Below are 13,350 nucleotides of genomic sequence, written 5' to 3' on the forward strand. Positions count from 1 at the left end.
AATACTTGAGATTGTAGAAAATAAATTTAAGGAGGAAGAAATTGGCGTTTAATGTGTAAAAAATATTACTTGAAAAATGTAAAGAGAAGAAAATTAGGCAAAAGACACTTAATTAATATTACTTAATGTTAACAAAGATCAATCTTTTGAAAAATTAATGTCGTACTTTGCAGAAGAACAAACATGCTGAGAAATGAAGAGATTTAGCTGAACCAAGTCAAAGCTATTTTACTGTTGAGAGGCAAGGATCTCGCTGGAGAAAAAAAACAGAGCGAAGGGCAACAGCGAATTCGGCATGATCCGTAGCGGAAGTAGAATCCACTCGAAAACATTAGGCGGGGTGGTGGAGGCATGGAAGCCGAAACTGGCCAATCGTCTCTTCAGAGGCTCTTCCGGAGCACCTTGCCATCCCAGGGAATATCCGGATTAGACGTCATAAGAGCCTTACACCAAGTACGATACATTGCCGTTTTATTTCGCACATTCCTTCTAACTATCTGTGTTTAAACTCGTCTTTTGCACTTTTCAATATTAAGTTTTATTATTTTATTACATTTTATTTATTACACGGTTAAAGATTTTTCTTTTAGCAGATAATTGTTAATCTTATTTGCAATTGGTGCTAAAAGTAACTACTCCGATTTATATCAACTCTTATATTAAAAATTATTAATTATTAAAATAATTGTTATTAATTATTCATATCATTTTCATTGCTACATACCTTTCGTTGAGATAAAAAGTTTTAGCTTGTCTTGCTCGTATTGCAGACAGTTGTGTCACTGCGCTCAGCTTTGGACTCGTCACGCGAGGAGCTCCGCCGACTGCAGGAAAGCGTCGGGAATTTTTCCGGCGAGAGCTACGCTGATGAGGTTGGCCGTCTGGCTCTCGAGAATCACGTGCTCAGGCGAAAGATCCTGAGTAGAAGTTGCGAATTCTCGTGCGATGCGGCGACCAGCCCTCCGCTTCAGTCGAAACACGTCCGACTCGTCGTAGAAGCCCATATGGAGTGAGTGCAAATTGATTCAATCGCTAGCATAGAAAATGGATCCTTCGATCCAAGGATTCAATCGACGAATCAACAGCAGATTCATTGAAATTTTTTTACATAACAGTCAACCGACGGATCCTGAGGAAACCACTATGGATGTGCCCAAGAAGATTGCTACTGATGCTAAGATCGCGTTTAACGAACCAGCCGCTGACCGCGACAGTGGTAGCAGCAGCAACAACAATAGTCCTGATCTGTCTTCTCGTGCTAACCGACCCGACAAGTTTCAAGATTCATCAAAATCTTCCAAAAGCACAGTTAATACCAAAATTACCGAGATAGCGTCCACGATGCTGAACGTTTCCCTAAATGAGAACCATAAATCCTCGACTTTGACAACGAATGTGACTGGCAACGAGGATGAGCCTCGAGTGGAAATCTCAGGTAGATGATTCATAAATATAAGCTAAAAATTTTTTTTAACGAGATATTGAAAATTATGGAAAGCACGATTTATTGTTAGACTTTTTTAAAAATATATATACATATACATATCTTTTATTAAAATATTTTTAAACGTGTTCTATTCGTTGGCGATTCTAGGCGATGCAGCTAATATGGATCATTTAGACATTCCTGAGAAGGATACCGAAGACTTGAGTTTGAAATCCATTTCTGAGGGCGATAATTCCGTGTTCAGCGATCAAGTGGATCAATCTCAGATACATCGGCAGGGTCAACCGGGTGATTCGCCGAGACCGAACGAACACTCGGAAAATGAATCGGAAGAATTGGACGACATCGAGCTGATATTCACGACAGATGAGACATGTCGCGATCTCGGTCTGCAGGAGGACCTGGTGTCTATTACTGAAACGGAGACCTGGCAGCACGCGGGCTCTGGTGGCCAGCCTATCTTACTCAAATACACAAAGTCAGCGGAGGGCGAGTCGTTGGTCTGTAACGGTGAAAAAACCAGCTCCGTTGAGGAGCCCGTCTCCTCGCAGAGTTCTAGCATCGATCGCGAGGAGAGTGTCGATAGATTCGACGAAAGCTCCAGTACCAGGCTCAACAAGATGTGGTCGCAGTGCTCCGTCCTGGTTGAGACTGACATTAGCAAGTGCGGTGTATTGGAAGATACCGAAAGTACAACAGGATCATCCTTGCGGCATGTCACGAGGAGAAACACTCTCGCTGCGCCACCGACGGCTTACAGGTTTACAATATTAAATAATATGCTTCGAGAAACGATCTTTTAACCTTGCGTCGTGTCTAAGAAATTCATAAATTGTGATATTCGTACAATTTACGTTGATTATGTATTTTCAGCTTAAAATTTAACTATTTGGTCGATTGTTGTTATCAATTTCTAATTGTATAGATATGTTTTATTGTTTTTTTTCTTAATTGTTACAATTTTATAATGTATTATTATCCGTTGTCCTTCCAGACCTATTATTCACCGGGAAGCTCTGGCTGGTAGTCGGAGAAAGACCACTGCTCCATTGCGGCCGGTGATGGACCGTAGTAGTGGTGCCCGAAAAGAATCTGGTGCACAGACGGACATCTCCGCGCTTCCAGCACAATGGCGATCCGAGAGCTATCTCGCACATAAGGTCGCGCATACCTTTACGACACTACCGAGCAAGTTTGCGCTACCAACCGGAGTGCCTGGCCGATTGAGGCTGTCGGACAAAACTCGAGAAGCTAGAAGAGTGATGTTGTCGGACATCAGCTTTACTAGCATGGTACCAGAATTATCGAGGAGCGCGGATCACTTGTGCCATGAACCACATGCGCAGGTAAAGTTAAAACAAATCTGTTGAACAACGTCTTACTAACATTAGACTATAAATAGGCTGTATATATTTATTCAATTATATTAGACGGTAAAATAGATAATAAATGTTTTTTCAATATTTTAGAGTTTACTCTTTGGAGATAATTTAATTTAAAATTTAATTATAGCACAAAAGAAGGATTAGTAAGAGTGACATTTTTATGCAAAAGTTTTTAGTTATTAGATTGAAAACTGCATAGAAGTAAATTTCAGATTTCCTAAAGAATCGTTATTGAAACCAGTATAATGGTTTTTTCCTTCTTCAGACGTGTCTTAGTTCGCGCGGCTGTGGTCTCCGTACACCGGAAGTTCATAGACGCGAGTCCCTGGGCTCTCCTGCGGGATACTGGCCCCGTTGCAATCCCGCAACGGGTCTGCCGAGTCCCTGCGACTGTCGGCTGTCAACCGACCTGTATCCTTCGCGATATCGCGGCTCTCTGACGTCGATACCGTCGCCTGGACTCGAAGTTGTCGGCGGTCCTCCGCGAAGACACTCCTGGAGAGCGACAGCGGCATCCTTCGACACGTGGAGGGTCCCAGTTGCAACTTCCACACCAAGGCCGACATGGTCCTCGATGCCATCTTCTCCAACACACGTGCATCCCCCGTCGACCTCCTCCAAAATTTCGAAAAACGCACCAAAGAGAACGCGATCCAAGGTGACCTTTCAAGGTACGGTATATGTACAAAGTGATAATCGGGAAGTTGCAAAATGAACATAATGCAAGAAGTATTTGAGAAAGGAAAAAATTTACATTGATTCAGATAGTGAGTTCAAGATGAAAGAAAATGATCATAACTTCCAGAGTGTCCAATGACGCGCGGTAGTCTACCCAACTTGCGTTCAGACTCGGTCGGCGGCGAAAATAGCGGAGACTCTACCGAATCGTTGATCGACGAGGCCGAGGATTATCTGCGGCGAAGCATCGATTCAATGTTAACGATATCGAGCTCTAACACGGATTATTGGAGCAGGCAGACAGCAAGGCGAAGAAGGGCGCGAAGACATTCGGAGCCAGACTTGATACGCGATTGGCATCCTCCTCAGGACGCCAAGCCATATTTGCCAAAGGTATTGGTCACGTTCGTGATTTTTTACGCTTCAATCGTTGAATTCTCAATGTTCTAAATTTATAACTCGAATGTTTGTGTTTACCCTCCAGATACCAAGAGATCTCAAACTGGATCACCTCGTAAAAGTCATATCGCCGGAGGGCAGGGTCCTCCAGGGTCGCGTGAGATATGTAGGTCCCGTTCCAGGTCGAGAAGAAGTGCATGTGGGAGTGGAACTGCCATATGTCAATGGTTCATCCGATGGTACCTTCCATGGCAGAAGATTCTTTGATTGGTAAGCTTACGAGATTATTTCTAAAATACTTCGCAAATATATTTCGCAAACGCGAAGCTCGAGTATTATACTTTTTTATTTGAAACTATATTAAGGAATAGGAAGAAAAAATACAAAGAAGAATTCTTGAACGTAAATAAAAATTATAAAATCAATTTAGCTATTTTTTTCTGTTCGTCTTTAAATTATTTAGACAATTTCGCCGTAATAACCTTTCTGTTTTTAACATTTCCGGACATATGCCGCTATAAAATAAAGTGTTTGGTATACAATTAATTAAATTGTAATTTAATAAATCCCATCGTTTATTTTAATCAAGAATAAATGTTATTTAACAGCGAGCCGGATCGAGCAATCTTTGTCCCCTTCAAGAAGGTGGTGCTTGCTTGGTGCACCACTTGACCCGAAGCACCGACCACCATGGTCACTCCTCGTATTCTACTCTCCCAATACACCATGTAAGAACTGGTCGATGACATGTAAGTTATGCTTGTGGATTGTCATCTTCGAAAGTTAGCCAGTCTCTGATTAGCGAGATGACTATTCCTAATCTGTGGCGATTCTATAATTCTACTATTCCCATACAGAATCGTCTACGTGTTAAAGTTTGTCGAAAATGTCGAAATTAAAAAAAAAAAGACACCTTCGGACACCAGTGCAATAGCAGATTTGCCAAGATATATATTAAAACTTGTTATAAATCGCACCCACAACAGCGAGCATTATGTGATCAGCATAATTATATTTGTATATACTATACGTATATACATACACGTACATCCAATACTAATCAACTTTGTGTGATATCTTCAAGTGAGTGGATTATCGCCACTAGCTGCAAAGATAGTAGTGATGAATTCCGCTATATCAACGTCTTACTGTGTTTGATTTTCTAAGAAATAATGACAGAAAAATAAAGATCAGAGATACTTGAGTATCTTTGAGAAACTTAAGTACTTATACATGGTATCAGTGGGTGTTCCGAAAATAAGAACAAATAGAGCAACAATGAAAGATACTTTGGAGAATGAGGGAATTAAAAGAACAGATTCGTGTAATTGAAAAAGATAAAATCAGCCGCCAATTAATTTCCAGCAGAAATAATCAAAATTAATCGATAGTTTCTATCAATAACTGAGAGGCTACGTACAGCAAACTCTGCTGTTTTATTTCACAGCGTGCCACACGCATTGTGATCGTATTTTACGCGAGTATTCTCGGCGACAATGTTTGCTTGCCGCGCGATATTGTAACGTTAGATTGTTAAGGGATTGTGTTCAAAGAGAAAGGATAAATTTTTTATTTTGGCTACTGCGATCAGTTCTTATTAATACACACATCGAGAAAAGTTTCGCGTTTCATCCCATTTTCTCTCTATATCAAGATGGAAAATAATTTTCGTATAACTTCACCTAACAGATTGTTTCCTCCAGTCCGTAATATTAGTATTATTGACGCTGTTTCTCCGTCAGATGAATAAATGTGCAGTTTAATCGATATAAAATAAGATTACGATATAAAACTTTTTTTCGATGTGCGTATTTTTGGACTGGAACTAAAAAGAATAGTAGATAAAAGCGGTTCGCGTAAAGACAGTAAACGCTATCAGATTTGTTATGAACTTAATATCTTCGCGCGTTGCTTACGAGCTTTCGATGAACAAATGTTTTAGTGTACGTATGTATATGTATTTTATGTATATGTATATCTATCTGTACATTTTAAAGAGACACGCGTATATAAAGTGTGGGCACTACACTTGGCTGTATAAATACAAATATTAATCATATCCCGAGGCTGTACCTATTGTCTTAACCGAGGAATCCGAACATTTTTGGTTTATTTTTTTGGAACGGCGAAGAAGACCGATTCAACGTGTTCTATCACTGAATTTTTAGATCCATGGATACTTAGCTGAATATTAACGCAAAAACGATGAGATGTCAATCTTCATCACTATTTATTGTACCGTAAACAGATACCAGAAAATAAAGAAAATTGGATCACAAGATAAGCTACATCATCCGCCTCGAAAATCTTTCCTGAAAGCCTTGAATTCTTCGGCATTAAAATATCGAACTTGCGTATAAATTAGACTCGAGAATTTACATCTTTTATAGACAACTCGTTACTAAAGTCTCATGTCTTTTATTCCCAGAGACTTCCGACGATTAAATTTCGTTCGTGCAGCCTTCGTCGCTATACATACAAGTTATAACTTCTAATTACTACATTAACGATGTTCTGCGCCGTCTTCGATTTGCCTTGGGAAATTACAAACGATGAGCCGGATAGTCGGCATACCAGCTGAAAGCTCCGTTGGAGCCAGTATGTCCTCCGAAATCGACATAGTCCAGGACACGTGCGGCCGATCGCTCGGAACGCTGTATCTCAGAGTCGTCTTGATGAGAAGCGCTGGATACAGCAACTGGTACATATGCCTCCGTTTGTCTGGCCACCCTTGATAACGAGGGAGTGAGCGGATTCACCTCGATGACGTCGATACCGTCGATACCGTCGACAGGAATAGCGATGTAACGTCGACCTCCTAGTACACCGCAAACAGCGCACAGCAACGTCAATGCAATACCCTAGAAAAAAAAAACATCAAATTTTATTCAATACTTTATCAGTCGGGAGCCTATTAATAGGCCTTTTACTGCCTATTGACCGCTCATCGATTGGATATTAATTGACAATGAACATTTCGTTATTCTTATCATTCTGCTATATGTATCGATTTCCAAGTTTTGTTCGAAAAACATTTACAGCAATACGTTCGACAATGTGTACCGATTTTATCCGCGAGCAGTAGATAAAGTGTCAATATACATTATCTTTCTTTCTTTGGCATTTGAAATTCAATAATTTTGAAATCAAAGCGAGGGTTTATAAAATAAAATCTGTACACATATTCAAGAATTTGATCTATTGAAGAGAATCTATCAAATTATTTTGTCAAAATAAAAATTTTGATTTTAACATGGTCTCCATTTTAATCTTTATTATGAAATTATATTATTCTTTTTTAATTATTATTAGTCATTTAAACGGTAATTAAAAATAATTTATTTCAATATAAGAAAAGAACATATTATACACAAAATAATGAAATTTAATTTTGAATAAATTTGTGAAATATACTTCTCGAGTCTTTTCTTATTATTGAAAAACGAGATATTCCATTTGTCGAATGCAATTTAACTCTATGTAAAGAGATTAATGAAGTTACAATAAACAATATAAATGTTATTTACCAAATTATTCATCATTCTTGCGGTGAGCTGAAAGTAAACAGGAAATCGATTCGTCGAACTAAAGAGAGGAGCTCAGTCGTCGCCGTTTTATACGTTTCGCTTCGCCGCAGCTTTCTAGTCTCTCTGGAAGGAACCGACAATTACTTCTGGCTACTTCTTATACCATGTTTATCCCAATCGCGAGTCAATTGTCGCGCTAGGCTGGTACGACCGCGAGCCATTAAAACGTGCAGCGGAGTTCGCGAAAAAAAATCGTTATATCCTTCTTCCCGAGTCACGCCTTGGCACTTTCGATCTTCTTTTAACCGAACTTTCGATCATCCTTTATTTTCCCCGTGCGTTTTTCTTTCCGCGATTCGATGCGGCACGCTTGCCGATTCAGCTACTTGTTGACGGTTTAATAACTTGAACAATCAGTTTTACAAAAAATGAATTTATTTTCTTACATTCTTACATTCTTAAATCAACAAAAATTATTCTTTTTTATCATTATATACGCTTGTCTTTGTTTAATCGTCATCAGTTTGAAACCTAACTATTATAACAACGATATCAGTATCTTTCTTTTCTTATCACATTTTATCATTATTAAACAGAGTGAGCTGATAAAACTTGCGTAATAATTATTAATGTACTAAATCCTTATACTATTGAAAGAGCTACTCTCACATTTGTTTTTTTTCCGTTTATCCAACTGTTATCCTTAAAAAATCATTCCATTATATTACGATTTAATTATTCACTCATATCGCATATATTGTCATATGTTAATACAGTTAAAAATAATATACAAAAATAAAAAATCAAATACGTATGTTATAATATCTTAATATCTCCATTCCTTGAAAGATAACTTCAACTATCATTTGTTTAAAAGTAAGAAGCGAAACCTGAGTTTAATCGTTTTATGAATTTACGATTCCAATATATCAAAAATATTATATCCTATATACTAAAAAACAGTTATTGTTTTTTATATATACATATATATAAACTTTGATTATAAAATAGGAACTACTATATATATATATGTATATAAATAATACAGTATAGTGACTCCAAACAGAAAAAGAATCGAACTTAATACTTGGTTTCGCTCTGCATAATGTTTGGATTAATTTGAGTAGTTCGATATGTTTCATCTAAGTTGCTATTCAAATTCATTCGAAGATTATTCGCGTAGTGTGTCCTATATTAATATTTTTCTTTTACTGGTCAGAGAATTGTTCATTTGCTTCTTTATCAGTATTTTTTATTTCTTCAATCGGCTGCTCAGATTCCTAAAAAGTTATCATAAATGAAATAAAACGAAAAGAAGAATTGTCAATATTCACATCAGTTTCGTGAGTCACAGTATATTCTTAAAAATATGATAAATAAACATTATTGCCTCTTTTGATACCATTAATTCAATTATTTCTTGAAATTAATATTGGCCTTATGAATAGCATTTACTCAGGATCGGATAGAATGAATGGAGAATTGCATCTACGACGGCGAGACAAACGTGTGAAACTCACTTCCTCGATTTCAGCCAATCCTATTTGTACCAAATTATCCCCAATGTTCTGTAATGATAGAGCATTTATAAGACTTTTAAACAAACACGTTTGTAATACGTGTTCTAAGTTTTTCTTTTAGGAAAAATTATTTTGATACAATTTTCAAATGAAATATTAACATCGAATACAGCTTTCTAAGATATTTTTAAGATATGTCATTAAAATTAATTCCACGCAACAGTGTGAGCACAACATTCACTACATAAATTTTTTATACCCCTTTCTTACCCGATTGTTAGCCTTGTCGTACAGATCAATGCAAGGAATCACTGACCCTTTACGGTGAGGTTCTTCGTGTGCGACCACACGCTCTTTGTAGCCTTTAACTGTAGCAATAAGCGGTTCCCATTTCCCTAAATGAACAAATTCGGCGAACTTCTCGCAGGCTTTGGAAGTCCACTTGTCTCCTCTGAAAATAACAATATGTTTCATTGAAGGCGATCAATAACTGAAATGAAGTCATTGATCAGTGAGATATTGATTTACGGTGGCTTCACGTTTGTCAGCGAACACTCCACCGCCTGCTGTCGTAAGCTCAACATATTTGTACAGAGTTCCAACATATCATCTTCATGCACGATTTTCACATCTCCATAATCCACAAGAAAGACTTGGTACATAGGGGAGTTTAAGACGGACATTACTTCTGCACGATACCACTTGTTGTCATATTTATGTCTGACTGCTACCGTTTGGCCTTTTATTATCTAGAATTAATAACCGGTTATAAACTATAGATATAATTGAACTATATTATTATTAGTGATAATATAATATCGTATGTACAACTTTATTTCTCGTTTATATTTATTTTAAATATCTTGCTACAGCAATATCTTAAAGTTAATCGAGTCACGTCTCTTCCGCTTACTGTTTTCAAAATATGAAGCTTGCAATTTTCCTCTTTATTGTAATATTCCGTCATCTCGTATACTAAGCACTGTAACTCAACGTTTGCACTATTTATCACTTGAATCCAGAACAGGTTTGGCGACTTCATCGCAGATACAAATACTTCCATTGAACCATCTATTAAAATTTAAATTTAATTGTAATACAGTATCAAACAAATTAATGAACTTTAATGAAATGCTATAAATTATAATTCACAAAAATCAAATGTTTCACGAATACAAGTTGTTTTTATTACGTACTTTGTAATGCAGGATTTAAAATAAGATGCTTAGTTTTACTTTTTATCAGACTAGCGGCTAACTTCACTTGTTCATCAGTCCCTTTTATTACTATATTTCTGTCTCTTGTATCTATAAAAAATAAATTACCACGATTACTACAACAATTGCTATCATAGATTGTAGCAGAATTAATACAGAATAATAAAAAAAGAATTAATTGTATATCATAATATATATAGTTAACAATGAAACAAAATATATTAATCAAGACAAATCGTAGCAAACACGTTAAAATGATATGTACCTTTGTAATTAGCAATAGCTTCATAACCTATGATTTTTGCACCAGAAGACTTTTCTATTTCTTCCATAGCACACCTATCTTTCTCTATGATTCCTCTGCAAACATTATATGGCACTAAATAATCATAAATATCACTATCAGGATCGTTTATCATGTCTTCAGCATCAGAATCTCCACAATATTCAGGCATTCTTCCAGATGAAAGATACTTCTCTAGCTGGCATTGAGCTTCGAAATTTTCCTGAACTCTGTCTTCTATTTCTATAACGGCTGATGCTATTTGGTCAACAGTTCCCTTTATTGTAACCCTTTGCTTCAATCCAACTGCAAAGAATTAGTAATTATTACAGTAACATGATACAGCAACATACGTAATACTATCGTTACTCAATATAAATTAGCACCATTCTCAACTGTAACTTTTACGCCGTAGGTTTTTTGAATCTGTTGCACAAATTCAGCTGGCCTTGGAAAAACTTCTTTAAAGGCTTCGAAAGGCAGGAACAATTCAAAGGTTTCGATGACAGGTTGATTCTCTACTATATATTGTATCATACTCCTCGCCGAGGTAATGTTTTTCATGTCGTCGGACCATATGTTACAGATACGTTCTGAATTAAATGAGATTTCCTCATCCATTTTGATGCGCGTGTTGGTTAACTCTTGGATATTTGTTATCACAGTACCACCTTTACCGATAACAGCGGGTACACACTTATGAGGTATACTCAATTTTACACAGACTTCCTTGCGTTTAGACTCTCTTTTTGCTACCCGATCATGTTTCTTTCTATCATCATCATCATCCTGCGATACGATGTTAATAGATAAACTTGTATTTAACAAACAAATAAACTTTACTGAACTTTATATAGACAGATTTGTAATCGAGAAAAAGTGGCATAAAGAAATTTTGTGGTAGGAATGCAAACTTCACCTTTTCAAGCATATTAAACAACACAAGTGCCACTGACAGTCCAAAAGTTGTTAGAGATATGCCTAATAAAATCGGCAATACCGACTGTCTGTTCACACTTGATATCCACTTCATTTTTCTATGGATTTAACCAAAATGATGTATCTTGATGTATAATATCTGCAACAAAATATAAAAACATTGAAAACATGCATGTATTATTTATATAATTAATAATTTATACATATTTATACATACTCATTTTTACATAATTAAAAAATATATATTTCGCTTTTTTTTCCACTTTTTATTAATACGTAAAAATTTTCTCAGTAGTAACACGTGATTATCTTACGTTTTCGGCGTAAAATTTAAAAATCTCATCTAATATTCAATAATTTCATAAAAAGATACATCTCGTGTAAAATCTCGATTTAACTGTGAACTCGCTGGTGAAAAAGTTTCTCATATTTTCTCAGAAATTTTCTAAGAATTTATTTTTATGAAAAATTTTGAAAAAATATATAAATAATTTCTCAAATACTTTCAGAAATAATTGGATAAGGATTTTCGGAATACATCAGTATCCGTATATGTATGAAAATTTCTGATAAAAACGCAGATTTTCTTATATTTATTCAGATTTCTACAAAGATGTGTTGGCGGGAAAAATCTGAAATATTTTATTATTATTTTGTCAGTTTTTCTGAAAGATGTTCCAATTTGTGTTAAAAGTCTGAAAAAAATCTTAAAATTCTAAGACAGTCTTAAAATGTTGATGGGAATTCCGATTAATACTATGAAAAATTCTGAGATCTTTTCCAAGACTATTATTGGAATGTGCTCTACAATAGAAAAAAATGGGACGAAAAGATAAAGAACCAGTTCGTCTTTTTATAATGCTGTATTCATCGAAAACAATAGAAAACAATTGATCAATCAAAATTCGCTAAAGAAACAGAAATAGGGTCTGTCTTCTGACTATTGCTGAACTGGCTGCGGCTGCACTAGTTCAGCAACAGAAAACAGACCCATGATCCCTAACCTACCCATCTTTTTCTTTTTTTTTCCCGGGTGCTAATTAAACCTGGCAGTTCCATTCACCTTCCAGTACAGTATATAGTTCGTTCATATCTTTAGCGATTACATCATTGTTGATCATTGTTCACGCGTTATAACCTCAATCGTGGATTCGCGTTCCCGTTAGAAACGCGAAGATTGCTATTAACAAGCATTAATGAGAGATACCAATAATATAATGAGTCAGATGCTTTTCTCGTCCGATTACGCGATCGATGGAAAGAAAAAAGATGCGACCGCTTTCCTCGCACTTGGAAAGAGACGCGCACCTAACCTCTCATTTCCATTTTTACGTTTCTCCTATATTGTCCCTACTTGTCTCTGTTAAATACAGTTATCGGTTATAAATACGCTCACATGACATAATCTATTAACATAAATCGAATAGATACCTCAGTTAAATAGAATTTGACCACGCGGAATAAGAAATACAATCTCTGCGATAAGACCCGGCGGAATCATCACCTCTTTAGTTCTTTTTAGCTGAACTTCTTGCACGGTTTATCTTCTCTCTTTGTCTCTCCAACGTGAAAAGAAAGAAAGGAAAGATGAACCGTGCAGAAAGTTCAGCTAAAACGAACAGACCTAATTTTCATCACTTATCTCTCGGAAGCCGAATACCGGAACTGGGTATCGATCATGTATCTTTTCCCCTAGGGCGGAACGTGAAAAGTGAAAAGTTTATCTCTTTCTATTCAATACCAATAGAAAGAAATAGTTACATGAAATTTTTCACTTTTCACGTTTCCGCTCTAGGGAAAAAGTTACATGATCGCTACCCTGAGCATTATACGGCCTATACGCATGCGTAGAACGTTATCATTTATCAAATAGATATCTGTCCACGTGTCCACTGTCCACGACGCTTTCAGGAGACACAACTGTTGAGTTCGTCTTATCAACACACTGCGTTGAT

At 36.4% G+C, this 13,350-nt stretch overlaps 3 protein-coding genes across 4 annotated transcripts; 1 reads left to right on the forward strand and 2 right to left on the reverse strand.

The window, feature by feature from the left end:
- The first annotated feature begins 143 nt into the window (after window positions 1-143).
- LOC112451757 lies at window positions 144-6,053 on the forward strand. The gene is made up of 9 exons (XM_025011586.1): window positions 144-453; window positions 771-1,009; window positions 1,116-1,435; window positions 1,595-2,207; window positions 2,442-2,793; window positions 3,098-3,503; window positions 3,638-3,903; window positions 3,995-4,179; window positions 4,518-6,053. Exons 1-9 carry the CDS (start codon window positions 352-354, stop codon window positions 4,579-4,581), a joined length of 2,547 nt encoding a protein of 848 aa, XP_024867354.1. The 5' UTR covers window positions 144-351; the 3' UTR covers window positions 4,582-6,053.
- Window positions 6,054-6,299: 246 nt separating this feature from the next.
- On the reverse strand, window positions 6,300-8,436 carry LOC112451759. The gene is made up of 2 exons (XM_025011589.1): window positions 7,437-8,436; window positions 6,300-6,770 (listed from the first exon to the last, which is right to left on the reverse strand). The coding sequence occupies exons 1-2, from the start codon at window positions 7,449-7,451 to the stop codon at window positions 6,453-6,455; spliced, it is 333 nt and encodes a 110-aa protein (XP_024867357.1). The 5' UTR covers window positions 7,452-8,436; the 3' UTR covers window positions 6,300-6,452.
- On the reverse strand, window positions 8,437-12,900 carry LOC112451758 (tudor and KH domain-containing protein homolog). 2 transcript variants are annotated; one of them, XM_025011588.1, is made up of 9 exons: window positions 12,827-12,900; window positions 11,376-11,534; window positions 10,843-11,245; window positions 10,439-10,762; window positions 10,153-10,263; window positions 9,870-10,027; window positions 9,485-9,705; window positions 9,227-9,407; window positions 8,437-9,004 (listed from the first exon to the last, which is right to left on the reverse strand). In XM_025011588.1, exons 2-9 carry the CDS (start codon window positions 11,487-11,489, stop codon window positions 8,888-8,890), a joined length of 1,629 nt encoding a protein of 542 aa, XP_024867356.1. In that variant the 5' UTR covers window positions 11,490-11,534; window positions 12,827-12,900; the 3' UTR covers window positions 8,437-8,887. The 2 variants fall into 2 exon arrangements, with proteins under 2 accessions (XP_024867356.1, XP_024867355.1); XM_025011587.1 differs by lacking the exon at window positions 12,827-12,900 and adding an exon at window positions 12,459-12,759 and having other exon boundaries at window positions 10,843-11,247; window positions 11,375-11,534.
- Window positions 12,901-13,350: the final 450 nt, after the last annotated feature.

The sequence above is a fragment of the Temnothorax curvispinosus genome, unplaced genomic scaffold (genome assembly GCF_003070985.1).
Source record: "Temnothorax curvispinosus isolate PA1 unplaced genomic scaffold, ASM307098v1 QBEX01002540.1, whole genome shotgun sequence".
NCBI lineage: Eukaryota > Metazoa > Arthropoda > Insecta > Hymenoptera > Formicidae > Temnothorax > Temnothorax curvispinosus.